This window comes from Epinephelus fuscoguttatus, linkage group LG2, assembly GCF_011397635.1.
Source record: "Epinephelus fuscoguttatus linkage group LG2, E.fuscoguttatus.final_Chr_v1".
Taxonomy (NCBI): domain Eukaryota; kingdom Metazoa; phylum Chordata; class Actinopteri; order Perciformes; family Serranidae; genus Epinephelus; species Epinephelus fuscoguttatus.
The window spans coordinates 1,572,293-1,589,961 of NC_064753.1; the positions used below are offsets into that span (position 1 = coordinate 1,572,293).

The following is a 17,669-nucleotide window of genomic DNA, read 5'->3' on the forward strand; positions in this document are numbered from 1 at the left end:
TGGTGAAAACACAACATAAGGACATATTTCCTTTTCATATTGATTTTTAATGCAACCAAAAATTGTAGTTCTAAAAAAAAAAAAAGACAGATCTGAGTTCATTTGGGTTTTTCAAAAGTTTTGTTACTTAGATTGACTGTTCGGGAATACAGTGTTCCACAAAGCTCCCTGTAACCCATCAGTTTTCTGAAAGTGCGTGACAAAAGTCTCAACATCAGCCAGGCCAAAGGCGGCCAGGTCAGTGATGTCTTCAGGCCAGTTGCTTAGGTCAAACATGGTGGCAGCAGCCTTCAAGACACCCTCATCAAGGTTGCCAAACCGCGTGGTGAGGTTGTCACAGAAGCCATTGATTAGTTTATCTTTCACTTTGTGAAAGTCATCACCCACTTGTTTCCTTGTTCAGTTTTTCCGGGAAAAGGTCCCACTTCATCCAGGAACTGCTTCAGATGCTGACCTGGGACTGTCTGAGGGTGCTTTCACACCTACCTCGTTTGGTCCGGACTTTAGGACTTTTCCGTTTGATCCGGACCAAATTTACAGGTGTGAAAGCTCCCCCGGACCATGGTCCGGATCAAAGACCCGAAATTTGGTCCGACCAAAATAGGTGGTCTCGGTCCGGACCAAACGAAATCATGGTTCGGACTTTTGCACTATGAAAGCTTTATTTTCGATAGTTCGGACTTTAAAACCTTTAACCCTGTGGGCCCGAATGATACATAGTGCGTCCAAATTCACACCTGTTCTTTCCAGTGATACACATCATTGTGCTGTCATCCCATCATGCTATAAATACAGACCAATTGTCTACAAAATAAAAACCTGACAAATTTCTTTACAATCCTTTATACAGATTTTGTTATCAGTCACTTCATATAGTGAGGAATATCGTATCTTACCACGTCTTAGGCTTGCGTGTGTTTCTCCCTGTCTATCCACATTTCTAGTCCGGCTTTCAAGATGCAAATATCTCCATGTTGTCCAGTTGACACTCCATCAAACTTTGTATGACAAGACCAGCGAACTTCACCTTTATACACCATATACATTGAGGGGGACAAAAACCACTATTCAATGCAACTATCTGCAATCAGCACATAAATGTATCTCTATATCGACTGTCCCGTCACATCTGATGTCAGATCAAAGGGGATTGGCACCGTTTGGCATGCATAATGGAGCTGCTCCCAGCTGTGCCCCTGGCTGTGCAGCCAGCTCGCCCGGCTCCTCCTCCTGCTCCTGCTCCTTCTCCTCCTCCTGCTGCTGCGGCGTGGCACCGTTTGGCACGCGTAATGGAAACCCAACCTTATTTGATTAACACAGCTGCAAACAAATGAGTTCACATCCCTCTCAGCCAACCACAAACAGCCACAGCATCAGATAGGGAGTATATATTCAGCATCTGTCATCTTGGAAAAGTCAAAAGAAAAGAAACAGAGTGAGACTGCAAGAGAGAAAGAGAGAGCACACGCATGAGAGAAACGCTGTCAACAAATTGTAAGTTATGTTCGGTGTCTTAAAGCCCAACTTGCAGGTTGGAGACCATGGTGAATAAATGTGTAGATAAATGATGTAGAAACTCAATTAAAACAAAAAACAAAAACATATACACACTACAGTGACTTTTGGGGTCGTTTTTGTGAGAGAATTTTGCTTCCACATCTAAAAACCCACTAACCGGAAGTGACGTAGCGTAAGGGAGTCCGGCCGAGTTCAGTTGAGTGTAACATTAATAAACATGGATCCCAGTACTAGTTTTGAGACTGAAGAGGTTGAAAATGTATATTCATATGCATATGACGGCCCACAGGCTTATAGTTATGAGCCAGCTAGGCACCCAAGAGACCAGGAACAGATCAGGGTTAGGAGAAATAACTGCCACAGGAGAGAAATAGAGCTGTGGTGTGAGGAGAACCAGTGGAGAACTGGGCAGGTGTCTTGGTGAGCAACTAGCCTTAGCTAATGACAGCTAACTATGTCTAACGCTGTGTTCATATCACAACATTAAGTTTGTCATCACGTAGGTTATAACAAAGCTACCAATAGTTCTGCCAGTATTAGATAACTAATGCTACTTACCCATAACAGAAACTAATGCCTCAACCCTCACGTCGCCCGCTCCCGTCTCAAACACAGAGGCCTCCCTCTCCGCGGAACCCGCCCGCCCTTGTACATACTCCCGAGGGTCGACCGAGCAGCCCCGCACATACCCCCGTGTGGGGCCGCGAGCCTCAAACACGGAGGCTTGGGTGTGACGGTCTCCCTCGGGTCTCCCCTGAGAGGGAGACAATTTACTGTCACTGTTGTATCTCAACCATATGCATCTTCACACACATTTCTCTCACTTTAACTCACACAGAACGTCATTAGCGATGCATTTAGCTACTGAAGCTTTTTCTAGCGGCACCCTCCACGAACCGCAACATGCATACACTCTCTTAATCACGGTCAAAATCAGTGTCTCTGAGTGTCCAATGTTAGGTCCACTGCATGGTGAGTTTTCAAGGCGATTTCAGGACTTCAAAACAGTTGAGAATTAAAAGCACCTGATCCTATCTCCCTTTACCTGCAGTGTGGGTAACACACCCGAGCGATGTTCAGCTCAAACTTACTGACCTGCAGTCTGATACACTGCTGGCAGAGCACTTAAAGTCAATATCATTGCTCTATTTTAGTCTTCTCTCAAAGAGGAGAACTTCCCATACATGAGGAGGCATGCTCATAAGATGTTGGTTCTCTTTGGATCTACCTACATATGTGAACAAACATACTGAGTGATAATGTTCAGCAAATCCAGATACAGATCCTCTCTCTCTGATGATCACCTGTTGGCTGTCCTTCACCTATCCACCCCAGACATTCAACCAGACTTCAGTACACTTGTTCAAGCCCAAGACAGACTGGATTTTTCTCACTGAATAAGAAAAAAGAACTGAAAAACATCAAAAGCACTTGCTTTTTGAATAAAGTTAATTAATTGCTGGTCCTTAACATTCCGCAAAACATACATTTTCTGTTGTTCTGATGTTAAAAATAAAATGAAATAGTGATATGATGATTGGAGTTTATACTTTTGGGTTTGATCACCTCCACATTTTCACAGTCTTATTATAACGTGTATTCTTACCAGTAGCAGCTCAAAACCATATGATTTACTGCTATTTATGAAGCGATAAAATTGATATTGAGCAGAATTAAGCTCAGCCTATTGGTTCTGCCCTCCACAATAGTCCCAGTTTCTCATGTGGCCCCTTGGGAAAATGAATTGCCCACCCCTGCATTATGGAACGCTGTACCATTTATTAAGCCTAGTCTGAGACAGTTTACAATTTCAATAACTAAATTCTAGGGCTGTCACATTCTGGTCGGTTGGTTGGTTAGTTGATATGCTCTTGTACGACCAAATTCTCATCAATAGAAAATCACTGGTGTTACTGTAATAAGGCTGTGTATAAATTAAAATCCATGGTGCTCCAGAGCTCGGAGTAGAGCCACTGCTCCATCGTGTCAAAAGGCCCCAGAAATTGGACGACCCGCCCCCGAGACCCCTGGCTCTGTTTCCTCAGTGGAATACGTGTTGGTGGGATTGAGGAGCTCCTCAAAGTATTCCTTCCACCACCTGACAATGTCCCCAGTTGACGTCAGCAGCTCCCTGCCCCCACTGTAAACAATGTGAGCAAGTTGCCGCCTTCCCCCCCTGAGGCGCCAGACGGTTTGCCAGAACCTCTTTGGAGCCGATCGATAGTCTTTCTCCATGGCCTCCCCGAACTCCTCCCACGCCCGAGTTTTTGCCTCTGCTGCGCTCCGCTTGGCCTGCCGGTACCTGTCAGCTGCTTCCGGAGACCCACAGACCAACCATGCCCCGTAGGCCTCCTTCTTCAGCCTGACGGCCTGACGGATTACTGTCGCGACTGGCCCCAGCAGCCTTGCGGCCACAGCTTGTGACAGCCACCTCAACAATGGCAGGGCGGAACAAGGCCCATTCGGAATCAATGTCCCCCTTTACCCTCGGGACGCGGTCGGAGCTGTCCGGGAAGTAGGAGTTGAAGATCATCTTGACAGGTTCTTTCGCCAGGCGTTCCCAGCAGACCCTCACTGTTCATTATGGGCCTGCCTGGTCTGTGCAGCGTCCTCCCCTGCCATCTGATCCAGCTCACCACCAGGTGGTGATCAGTTGACAGCTCTGCTCCTCTCTTCACCTGAGTGTCCAGAACATATGGCCACAGGTCAAATAATACGACCACAAAGTCAATCGTTGGCCTGCGACCTTGGCTGTCCTGGTGCCACATGCACCGATGGACATCCTTATGTTCAAACATGGTGTTCGTTATGGCCCGTTATGCGACCCGCACAGAAGTCCAATAACAGAACACCACTCGGGTTCAGATCGGGCAGGCCGTTCCTCCCAATCATGCCCCTCCAGGTCCTGCTGTCATTGCCCACGTGAGCGTTGAAGTCCCCCAGCAGAACAATGGAGTCCCCAGTCGGGGCACTGTCCAGCACCCATCCCAGGGACTGAACTGCTGTTTGGCGCATAAGCGCAGACAATAGTCAGGACCCGTTCCCCAACCCAAAGGCGCAGGGAAGCAACCCTTTCATCTACTGGGGTGAACCCCAACATACAGAGAGTCTGGCAGCTATCAGAAAGCCCACCCCGGCCCTCCACCTCTCACCCGGAGCAACTCCAGCAAAGGAGAGAGTCCAACCCCTCTCAAGGACTTGGGTTCCAGAGCCGAAACTATGTGTCGAGGTGAGGCCGACTATATCTAGCCGGTAGTGCTCAACCTCTTCCACAAGCTCCGGCTCCTTCCCCGCCAGAGAGGTGACATTCCATGTCCCAAGAGCCAACTTCCATAGCCGAGGATCGGACCACCAAGGCCCCCACCTTGGTCTGCTGCCCGATCCACAAAGAGCCGATCCCTTCTGGATCCCTCTGCGGGTGGTTGGCCTGCAGGGGGACGAGCCCATGTAGCTGGTTCGGGCTGGGCCCGGCCGGGCCCCATGGGCAAAGGCCCGGCTACCAGGCGCTCGCCCACGGGCCCCAATCCCAGGCCTGCCTCCAGGGTGGGGCCCCGGTAACCCTCCGGGCCAGGTACACAAGTTCTTGTTGTTGTCCATCATGAAGGGTCTTTTGAACCGTTCTTCATCTGACCCTTCGCCCAGAACCAATCTGCCATGGGAAACCCTCCCAGGGGCAAAATGCCCCTGACAGCATAGCTCCTAGAGTCATTAGGGCACTCAAACTCCTCCACCACGATAAGGTGATGGTTCTCGGAGTTTTCGCTTCATCCGATCACCACCAAAATTTTATCATCTGTTCCTTGTCCCATTATCAACCGTTCCTGAAAATTTCATCAAAATCCATCCAGAACTTTTTGAGTTATTTTGCAGACAAACAAACAGACCAACGCCGGCAAAAACATAACTTCCTTGGCGGAGGTAATAACAGAAATCAGAGTGAGTACCACTGGGCTCATTGCAGAAACAGTAGAACACTGTACTGGACCTTCAAAAGTGCAAACAAGCTTCTCCTGAGAGTGCTAAATAATTCAGCTGCAGACTGTAAAAAAGATTAAATAAAAGTTCAGTGCTTTCAGTTCTCCTTTAAGCAGTATGGTACTGTATGTGTTCCATCAGCCCTGGGCCTGTAAATGTGTCAGCTCTCCAAGGACTGGACTAGGCTGGGATACACATGGTCCAGGTTTAAGTGCCTTTGTTACTTGAATGAATGTGCCTTTGAGGTGGAGTCCATTCACCTTCTCCTCTGGGAACAAAACTTGACAAGCTAAATGGCTACTAGATTCCTCTTAATGATAACCATTTGTTAGGCTTTATTCAATTAAATGAAAGCAGGGTACTCAATGTAGCCAGCTCTAAGCTTACTAAAAGCCACAGAAACAGTTCTATTTAAATCCCCCACCAGCAATTTGTGTGCAGTGTGCATATGATCAAGATTCAAATGTAGATCATATATTTAAATTCAGTTGTTCTCGATATTAGCAGCGATTAAAGAGTGAAGCGTGTGATCTCAGACATTATAAATGACTTGGGCACTTAAATGGCAATAAATGACTTAGGCTTTAAACTTGCAATAAAAAGAGGACATTAGTCTTTTTTTATTTCAGTGTACACTTGTCTTACTATATAATGACGAAAACTCTATCTCTGTCGGTGTCTCTGTTCCACGTTTTTCTCCTGACTGACTTGGTCAATCCATGTGAAATTTGGCACAGTGGTAGAGCGTCATGGGAGGATGCGAATGAACCAGTATTACATCAATTGGCCAAAGGGGGGCGCTGTAGCAACCGATTGAAATTGCAAACTTTGAATGGGCATATCTCATGCCCCATATGTCGTAGAAACATGAAACTTTGCACAGAGGTGCCTCTCTTCATGAAGAACAAATTTGCCTCAAGAACCCGTAACTTCCGGTTATATAGATTTTCCGCCATCTTGAATTTTTTGAAAAACACTTAAAATCGATCTCTTCCTGGGAAGTTTGACCGATTTGCATGAAACTCGGTGAACATAATCTAGGGACCAATATCTAAAGTTCCCTCTTGGCAAAAGTTGGAAAACGTACTAAAACTGAGCTTCTATAAGGCAATGAATATTGTGGAGGGCGTGGCTCATCACATAATGGTGTATAACAACTAAAGGGTTTCACCGATTACCACGCAACTTTGTAGGCATATGACCACACATAATCTGAGGGAACCCCACCATTATCGACCCGATCAAACAAAATGGGGGTGCTAGAGAGCTAATTTCTTACCTAGGCCTAACCGTATATCGATTTTTACTAAACTTGGTAGATATGTAGAACAGGACGCCTCAAGGTGACTGGAGAAATGTAACTCTAATTGGCAACTGGGTGGCGCTAAAACAACAGAAAAATGCTTAAAAACGGCTAAAATGCGACCGATCGCTGTGGCTCCACCTGTGGCCGAATGTTGTGTTTTTCTTATTATTTTTGGTATGACTAAATCATGGTATGTATGCTGTACATAATCACAGAAACTCAGTGTGTCATTCTGTTGGTCATGGTATGGTATGCTGTACATAATCATGGAAGCTGTCAGTGTGTCATTCTGTCAATCATTCATTCTGTCTGTCCCACATTTTTCTACTCACTGATGTGGTCAATCTATGTGAAACTGCACATAGGCATTGAGGATTGACATAGGTAGAAGGTAATAAAGCTACTTTTTCCAAAAATTACACTATTAGTATATTCTTTTACAAAATCGCTTTTAATTGAATTGTATGCATTCACCCCAACCCCACAAGTTACTGCGCACACGTGTTGATATATGTATCCACCTCAAACGGACATCAGCTGTAGCCGAGCAATCGTACTATCAAATTCACAAAAACTCTGTCTGAATGCATTGCTCTTCTTAATGGGTTCAGTTGACTATTTAATCTGCAATTTCCTATGATCTGTATCCAAAACACACACCATGTGAAACTGTACGTGGGCAACTGTGCACTCAATGGGTATGGACTAGTTTAACAATAAAAGGCAAAAAATATATAATTCTGTCCTCTGCACACTGGTATTCACTCTGACTGGTCAAAGCAGTGCTCCTTTGAAGTGATTATGTTTGAGTGTTCAATCCAAATAAATGCATTGGCATTAGAGTACATTTTAATTCTATTGGGCACGATGTTCAAGATTATCCTGATAATGGAAATTCACCTCAGTCTACTTATTCAGTATGTTTCCACGCATGGTTAAATCAAGCTATGGTTGGAGCTCAACTAGGCCATTTAATTGGACTACTATCCTTGTCCCAGTATACAAGCGCAGGCGGGGAATTGATTTATTGGCCAAAGTATGTTGGACTCCACTATGATGGGTGGCGATATGCCCCCTTCAGCCAAACAATTGACAAAGAAGTTATCCACAGTTAGCTAGTGGCAAACTGGTACCATGGTGGTCAACTTTACAGTTCTGCATATTTAATATGTGCTGTATGCTTACCTTGTTTTTTTTCTTCTCCTGTTATGCATTTAATGCTATTCGACTTCCAGGTCAAAGCCAGGGGTGGAAATTTTGAAGCATGCACAGAGTGCCTAGGTCAGCTTGGGTCCAATTGACTGTATACATGCAGGAGTAATTTAACTTGGTGTGTTTTTCTGACTTTGAGAAATTCAATTTAGTATGATTTCAGTCAGACTAAGGTCTTCACATGATATTTAAAAGTATGTTTTTAGTAAGGCTAACACAATAAAATCGATTTCTGTAAAGAAATGTTAATGTACTGATTGTGAGCAGTTTTTATTGTGATCCACAATAACTGTACTAATACTGTCCCATCCCTAATCACGTGACTGTGCAATTGTCAGTAATTGTTGCGTGACTGGGTCCAGACCTGAACTCTTTTGTCAAGCAGTATGCAATAACCAATGAGGAGTAAAAACAACAATGGTGAGTGCTAGATAGACACTGCTATTGAAGCTGCTCTAAATTGACATGTTTTTGTTTTTACTTGGCTTCCATCCACTCTGAAACCCCAGCAAGACCTGTATGTTGTCTTTGCAATGCATCACTGTCGGATACTGTGGTTTCTAGTGATTGGTTAGGGAAAATGTAATCCCTCTCTCCAAGGAAATCAGTTGTGGAGTAGAGGCAATCTCAGACTGAAGATAAAACCAGAGTGTAAGAAGTTAACACTTCTGTCTGAAATCAGGCATGACTGTTTCAGTATAATGTAGTCAAACGTTCCATTGGTTTAAGAGAGACAGAGGCCTCAAACTCTAGCTGAAACTCAAGTTAATGCATGAATACAAACGAAATAGTTTTTTTGCTAAATTAATAAAATTGGAGACAAGTACTGCATTGAGATAAAACTGACGTTTGCTTGAAAATCCCATTTGACAACTACCGACCTGTTGAAAACTGCAGCGTTTTTTGACTGATGTCTCTTTTTAGGGTGGCTTTCCGTCAGGATTGGACTCGGTCAGAGGCACACGTCACCATGGGCTAGTCGAGAGGGTCCACAGGGACCGCAACCGCATCACCTCTCCCCATCGCCGACCCATTGATAAGCACGGACGGCAGATATCCTTTAAAGCCTTAATCATTGACTGTAGGAGATCTCAAAGAGTAATCAGCCATGTGGAAGTGGATGTTGTGGCTTCCAGGTGGCTGGTCCTCATTGTTTTTTTGTTTTGTTTTGTTTTGTTTTGTTTTGTGTGTGTGTGTGTGTGTGTGTGTGTGTGTGTGTGTGTGTGTGTTTGTGGTGTGGTTTTAAGCATGACACTTACCAATGTAGGCAGCTGTTTTGTAGCTCAGGGAGCAAATTAGTCATTATGCTAATTTGAAATGTGACACAGACAGTTGGTCTCATTCATGAAATGTGAGCAGAAGGAATTTGTATGTAAACTGTTCGCAGACGGAAATTTAAGTGCATGTCCGCATTCATCAGTATTTTAGTAGCTCCGATCTTTTCGTAGCTACTAACAAAATCTACTCCTGCTCCTGACCACTCGTAGTGCTTGTGTAAATTTAGTAAAGCACATAAATATTGCTTGTCACTATTGGAAATTACAATTTCAATTCGTATTGCGCTCTGTTATGTACACAGTACACAGATGCCTTTGAAACACATAATCTAAACATGACAAAAATATTAAAAATATAACACATTTAGTTAAATTAGTTGGCAATTAGCAGGTTTAAGATCCAGATTAGGTTCATGATTGTGAATTATCTATGTAAATTGACTCAATAGATTACACGTTCTTTCTACATGTTGAATGATGATAATAAAAATATCCGTAAGGACAGCCGGATCACAGCCTCTTCGGCCTCAGTGCCTGGGTTCAGCAGGGGCAGCAGGAGCAGCAGGTGGTGGAGCCACGAAGGAGCACGCGCCAGCTGAAAGAATTATTTGAGACAACATGTTTTTTTTTTTTTGTTTGTTTGTTTGTTTGGTTTTTTTGGCTTTTTGATCATTTGAATGAATAAATCTGATTTGAAAAATGTTTAATTTACGTTGTATAAAACAGAGCTTTAGGCTATTAAGATTCAAATAATTTGAAGACAATGCATACAAAACTGCTGTAGGCTATATGTTATCCGTATCATTTGTTAAAATAAATGTTAAATAGCTCTACATTCCGACAGCCATCACTGATTTGGTTTATCCATTACGCACAAAACATCTCTGGATTCCCGTTCCCACTTCATTCAAAACCCCACAAATGAATCTTCTGTTTGTTTGGTGACCGCTATATTTTTTTGTGTGTGTGCTTATGCATTTCTTTGCCTCCAGTTTCATATCAAGGCATTTACGCTTCACCTCTGACATGGTTCTTTGTACCACAGAGACAACATTAACAGCATCTGTTACCTCCCTCCAGGCCTTCACTTTGTCTGTCCCTGTCACACCACTACTAACTGAAGAAAATAAAATGTTTTTTCTTAAGTCCACTTCACCCAAAATTATTTTGATATTCGCTTCAGAAAAATTCTTTTTTCTTTGTCTCTCTTTCTTTCTTTGCGCCATGACTGACAGGTTGACTGGATGCACCTACACTTCCTTATATGGTGGTCATTGGCTATTCATGGCCTGGGATTTATGCTAATTGCTGATTACCGGGAGCGCGCTGTCACTTTACAATGGATTGGCATTCATGATCATACACAGGTGTTTGCGGTCAAATCTGAGTTTCCCGCGGTGTTCCTGAATCCGGAGTAGGTTTTTAGTAGTGTAGGCTTTTATGTGCAAATCTACACACAGATTTACTCACTTTTCATGAATGAGACCCAGTGCGTTTTACTTCTGCCTAATGGACATTGACAGTAGGAGATTCTCAGCATCATCTGAATTCACTCTCAGGTTGTGTATGAGTGTGCATATAAGTGTAGCAGCAGATATGATTTCAACAAGTAAGCTGCAGATGTGTCCCAAGTGTTGTAATGATGATAACACACTCAGAGTAAGGAACATAGGCATGTGTTTGCACTTCAGTTCCCAGAGACACCCTTTAAAATCCATTTCTCTAGTGTCTCCTTAATGATGGAGTGAGTAAGAGTGAAGAAATCTTTTTTTTTTTTTTTTTTTTTTTTTGAGAGAGAGAGACAGAGAGAGAGAATTGGGACAAAACCTTACTTGAGCGTAAAATATATTTTAAAAGATTTAAATCTCTACTATTAAACCTTGTTATGGGCCAGCCTCTAAGTGATTTAGTTTTTTCTCAGTATGTACTGTTAGATTTAGACACTTTAAACACATTTTTTAAAATTGTTTGTTTGCTTTACAGATAACCCCCAATTATTTTCTACAGATTTATATTTGAGTACTCTATAATGTTACATGAGGCAGGAGGGCAACTGCTGGCTGTGTTCTGCTCCTTTCTTCCATTGGATTGATGTAGAACACAGGTAAAGCCACTGGGGACCATATAATTATTATTAAGTGATAATTTTTTTTTTTTTTTTCATAACGAGGTCAGAGAAGCTTCATAATGGTGTGTTCACACCAAACAGGACAGTGTTTGCTAATATCAACATTAATGACAACTGTACAGATGGTGAATTTTTATGTAACTCACCTGTTTATATTTTATTGAAGCTTACATTTATGCATAATTAAGGACAGGCCGCTTTGAGAGACAGGCTGTCTGCTGATAATGTCCTCAGGTCCTCAGTCAGATCCATCACTCCCCCCTTTCACAGCTCCAACCTCTCGCCCTTTTTATGGTCACGTCTGGCTCCAAAAAAAAAAAAACAAGATGGTGATGGCCGTAATGCTGAACTTGAGGCTTCAAAATGGCACTCCACAAACCAATGGGTGACGTCACATTAGCTACTTCCAATATTTTTACAATCTTTGGTGTTAACATACGGTTAAGCCTTGGGTGTATGTTAGGCCATTTAATACAGTAAGTGTACTTCAAAACGCATGCATCAGATGCTTTCAGTGCTTTGGGGCCTTTAGCTTTATGAGTCAGATTGATTTATACAAATTATTTACAAAGAATTATTTACAAAGATTTATTTTTTTTTGCAATATATATTGCGATAAGATAAGAGATAAGATACACCTTTATTGATCCCACAATTGAGAAATTCCAGTGTTACAGCAGTCAAGGGTAAAGAGTCAAATTAAAGATTTCAATATTTAAAAACTTAAAAACTAGGCATGCAGAAAAAAGTACAAAAAATACAAGAAACAGCAATAAATAATAATAATGAGCAGTGGATAAAAAGTGAGCAATGGATTAAAGTGAACATATTTAGTGCAAAGTGAATATTGAATGTGCAAATAAACAACAACATGGGGGACAGCAATGCTTATAGTGGTGTCCATAAAATGTCCATAGTGTCCCTAAAGTGTCCGTGGTGCAGTTTACTGTGAGCAGTGCTGGTTATGTAGCCTGACAGCAGCCAGCAGGAAGGATCTTTGATAGCATTCCTTCACACACTTTGGGTGAATCAGTCTATTGCTGAAGGAGCTCTCCAGAGCTAAAAAAAAAAACACAAGAACTTTTGACTTAAAGTAAGAAAATTTAAAAATGGTTGCGGGGCTTTTACTCACCACAACTGAGCTGGACCGCAGAGTGAAGGCAAAGGGGCCAACAACTGCTAAACACCTCTGGGAACTCCTTCAAGACTGTTGGAAAACCATTTCAGGTGACTACCTCTTGAAGCTCATGGAGAGAATGCCAAGAGTGTGCAAAGCAGTAATCAGAGCAAAGGGTGGCTATTTTGAAGAAACTAGAATATAAAACATGTTTTCAGTTATTTCACCTTTTTTTGTTAAGTACATAACTCCACATGTGTTCATTCATAGTTTTGATGCCTTCAGTGAGAATCTACAATGTAAATAGTCATGAAAATAAAGAAAACGCATTGAATGAGAAGGTGTGTCCAAACTTTTGGCCTGTACTGTATATAAAGAAAATCGATATACTGCCCAGCCCTAGCATCAAATACCTGGTCAGATTTCTAGTCTTGTTTATTTATCCTTTAATGAGCTATTGATTGATTGACTCAAGTTTTTTAAGAATGTATTTTGTGAAGGCAGAATCCTTGAATGGCTGTCTTTGTTTAACATTTTAAAAAGTTTGACTTCTCATTTTAAATGGTAGAAAAGTTTTTATATTAAAACGGGGGAAAACACAGATTTTTTAGTGGGTCCCCATAGTTTGCCCATTCCACAGAGCCACTCCCCCATACACTGAGAATCAGTTTAGTCTGACAGCTGCAAGCTAGAAAGTTATCTGCTGTGCCAAGTGGTTTAAGCGATGATGACAGGCAGCACAGCAGCATCTTGAAAATGAAAATATTTAGTGTGGTTTGTGGCTCTGGCTTATCCAATCACTGTGCCATATTTTGAAAATGGAAAAAAGATTTTTTAATTATATCCTAATTTCACACATACTACTTGTGTAGTAGTGTGTAGTTTCTACTTTGAGAGACCAGTTGGATATACTGCCACATTAACAGAAACCACACTGGAGAAGGCCAGTGTCTGTTAGTTTCTGTGAATTTTAAGTGAATTTGGTAGCACATCCAACCAACCTTGCAACTACAGACCATGTGTAACCACACCAGCTCAGGACCTCCACATCCAGTGTCTTCACCTGTGAGACTGTCTGAGACCAGCCACCCAAACAGCTGATGCAACAATTGGTTTGCAAAACCAAAGAATTTCTGCACAAACCATCAGAAACTATCTCAGCGAAGCTCATTTGCATTCTCACTGTCTTCACCAGGGTTTTGACATGGTTCCAGTTCATTGCTGTAATCAACTTGTGTGGTTGTGTGGCTAGTTGGATGTACTGCCAAATTCATAGAAGCCACACTGGAAATGTCTTATGGTAGTAAAATGAACATTCAGTTCACAGTCAACACCTGTGGTGGACATTCCTTCAGTCAGCATGTCAATGGCATGCTCCCTCAAAACTTGCAACATCTATGTCGTGTTGTGTGATCAAACTACGCATTTTAGATTGGCCTTTTATCATGACCATCCCCACACACACCTGTGTGGTAATGATACTGTTTAATCAGCATCTTGATATGTTACACCTGTCAGGTGGATGTATTTTCTTAAAAAAGGAGAAGTGTTCACTAACATGGATTTTAACAAATTTGTGACCACAAATTTAAGGGAAATATATCTGAGTGCAAAAAAGTCCTGAACTTAAACCTGTAAAAAAACAAAACAATGGGAGGATAAACAAAAGTGCAATGTTTACATTTTGTTCAGTATATTTGTCTTCATTTCTTTGTGTGTGGTGATATCTACTAACATTGAAATAAGTGAATGTAATCTGTATAAAAATGACCTTAATATCACCAGTGATGTTTCTGTGTTTGTGCTAATAATTCCCTTAATTAAAATCTACATAGAGAGCTCTCCATATGGAGCAGTGTACCTGTCCCCACCTCTGGACAACAGCTGGAGAAGGTGAGTAGTACACCTGTTGAGCTGCTGACAGAATGGTTATTGTCTTCTCTTCTTCCTCTTACTATGTGATTTTACAACAGGAACTGTTTCCTCTCACCACCCCTGTTTCCTGTATCAAGCATCTCTGTACCTGCTTTCTATATTCAGGCACCAGCCATCACATTCAAACTCAAATGACAAATGTATGTAATTACTGAATGTCCAGGGCAGAGCCGAGGCTGGGTGATGGGTGGAGTCGTTGACCTTCTTTGTTTGTGCACAAATGTTCCAAGCCCTGTGTTAGCCCAGGGAAGGCTGCATCTACCTAAAGGTGCTTGACAGATAGCCTTTTGCTTTAAAGGTCATGCTCAACAGCAGTTGTTCAAGTGTGTAGGGATTTCATGTTGTCACAGCACTACTGCCCTGTGGTACAGAATCTCCATCTGAGCAGAAATGAAATATCAGTACCTGCTGGGAAAAAATGCCACACTAGCTGGCCTTGATGTAAATTGTAAGACCCCTTTATTTCAGCTTTGGTTGTGCCTACATAGAGCAATCAGTGTACTGGTAGACAGCTTTTCCTCAGTATTTACAAGGAAGTGAATTATGGCCCTGTGATAAAAAGCTCAGCCAAGTTCCTCCCCACACACTCTCACTCTTGCTCCCCACACTTGTGTTATGTATGCAGGCTTGGCTGGCTGCCAATCTCCCTGCCTTGTCTTCTTCCACTGTGCAGACACAGACATTTGCCAGACTCCATGATGAGCATACTATAACAGCTTGTACTGTAGAAGTGAATCAGGCCCACGCCCTCGTCATTGTTGGCACCACAAACAGGTTGGCTGACAAACCTCTTTACGGAGCAAACAGACGTCAGTCTTCTCAGAGTGGGTGTGTTTCTGGGAGAGCCATGTGGCACAAAGCAATGAATCCAGACTCTCATGTCTGTTTTGCACGGTGCTGCTTTGTTCCACACTGTGTTTCACAAAGATAGGTTGAGCATCATGTCAAATAAACTTCAGTTAGAGTATGAATAAATGAGACAGAGTCACAGTCATTGAGGCACATGCAGGCTGGGCAAGTAGACATAACATTCATACTCATTACTTTTGCAAAATGACAAGAAGCCAATTAATAAACAAGCATTAATATGCAGTGTTTCCCACAGAATTATAATGTATATTTGGCTTTAACTGAGAATGGGAGTGAGGTACTAACCTTGTGGGGTTTATTTTCTTGCCTCTGTGTCTATGTTTATCATTCTTTGTCCCCTCTCTAAATTCGGAGGTTTTTGCATGTCTGCGTACACAGCGTACACAGTGCAGACAGAACTTTTCATGAGTTAATTTTTTTCCCTTAGCGGCAGTTTTTGGAATTTTGAGTCTCGGAGTGGATAATTGACCAATCAATCTGATCAAAGCTGATCTGAGAGGAGCAGCTGCTACAAGAGGAACTTTTAGAACCAGCACAATGAACGGTTAAGTTATACTTTCACTGCACCTGACGCTCTGCTGCTATGTCTTTGGCTAGGGTATGCTCTGCACAGTGAGAGTATCGGGCATTAATAACTGAATGGTAAATACATTCCAACAGAACACCCAACAAATGGGCCAGCTCCAAAAAGAAAAAAATAAAATGTGGCAGCAGGTTTTTTAAATGTGGCAGGCTGCCACAGATAAATTAATGTGTGGGAAACCCTGTTAATATTGGGGACTTAGTCTGGACCTCTGTCAGGTTGTCAGAGATCTAGGAGCTCCTCCCCTGGCTCTTTTTTTTTTCTCTCTCAGTTAAACCAGCTCTATTTAAAGTTTTAATGATGTACTCTGGCACAAAATTTACATTGTGTGTGTGTGTGTGTGTGTGTGTGTGTGTGTGTATGTGCCGTGCACTTTACAGAGAGCAGAGAAACATTGTAAACGTGTGACCATGTAGAGACAGAAATGACATAAGATAAATAACACAAGGCTATTTATTTTGTTTAATAAAGGGACAAGGTATAGGCCTGGGGTGTATTCCAGAAAGTGGGTTTAGTGAAAGCTCTGAGTATGTTAATCCTGAAATGAGGGAAACTCTGGGTTTTCAGTTCCAGAAAGAGAGGTAAGTCAAACTGAGTCAATCACCATGGCAACTGACTCTGTGAACCTAACCTGCTCGCTGGCAGGTTTTCTTGAAGAAACCCTGAGTTCACCCTGTCTCCTCCCTACTGCCGAGCCTGAAGCAAGCTGTCAGACAGACATGGGTTGTCTGTATGTAGGAAATCCGATTGATATCAAGGCAGAATTAATTCGCAATGCCTTACGCTGGGAGAGGATCTCCGTTTAGATGTGCTGTCTTTCCCCATTGAATATCTGTTTGAACGGTACCGTTTTTTCATTAGGCTCAATCATTTACTGGCCACACATCAAATCTGACACATCGCAGACGTGTGCTCTCTCAGAGCAAATGTTGTGCATTGCGCTACGTTTTTCTGTGAATGGTAGCTTTTTATATATTCGTGGCCTACAGTACATAATGAAATAGCCACTGAATAACAGGTTATTTAAGTTAATTTGTTTAATAAATCAAATATAAATAAAACTAAAGAAGATAAGATAAGATACGCCTTTATTGATCCCATAATTGAGAAATTCCAGAGGTACAGCAGTCAAGGGGAAAGAGTCAGATTAATCATGGGTATGATAGTTTTTAAAGAATTCAGATTTCAAATTAGTCATCAACCATCTATATGTCAAACCCGAGCCGCTGCGGCAAAAGCCTTATACATGGGACGCCTGCTCTATCCATTAAGCCACCAACCTCCCAAAGAAATTCTGCTTGCTAAATTTGCTAAATTTCACATGCTGCCTCTCTCTTCTTGGCAGCTTTAGTGATGTTACTTTTTTTTTTAACGAAATATATGCTCATATTCGCTGTAGGCACTCATGAGCGCCTCCAGTTCCACAGATGTAAAATAAGTTCATAGCTTTTTCTCTCCGGTTGCCATGGTGAATCGAGGTATCGGGGCTCCACTGGTAATGGCTTTTTATTGTGGCTGTGCATGCACTTAACTCAAGGTGTATCTATTCAGAATTGATTGAACTAATTCAAATCAGCTGTTCTTGAACCGGATACTCAGAGTTTCCCAGCTCAGGGTAAGTCAACTCAGAGTTCAGGATTAGACTCGGAGTTTGTTGAACTTCCTACCTGGAATACCCCTCTGTTCTATAGGAAAGGTAACCTTAAATGACTTCTGTTGTGATCTGGCACTATATAGAAAATAAAATT

The 17,669-nt window shown here is 42.2% G+C and overlaps 1 protein-coding gene across 4 annotated transcripts in view; it reads left to right on the forward strand.

Annotated features, from left to right (window-relative positions):
- The window catches only part of crtc3 (CREB regulated transcription coactivator 3), a 146,144-nt gene that overhangs the window by 32,106 nt on the left and 96,369 nt on the right, over window positions 1-17,669 (forward strand). For all 4 annotated transcript variants that reach the window (XM_049602966.1, XM_049602973.1, XM_049602982.1 and 1 more), the window contains exons 3-4: window positions 8,936-9,064; window positions 14,365-14,426. In XM_049602966.1, the coding sequence (XP_049458923.1) occupies window positions 8,936-9,064; window positions 14,365-14,426 (191 nt within the window). The remainder of the gene's footprint in view (window positions 1-8,935; window positions 9,065-14,364; window positions 14,427-17,669) is intronic.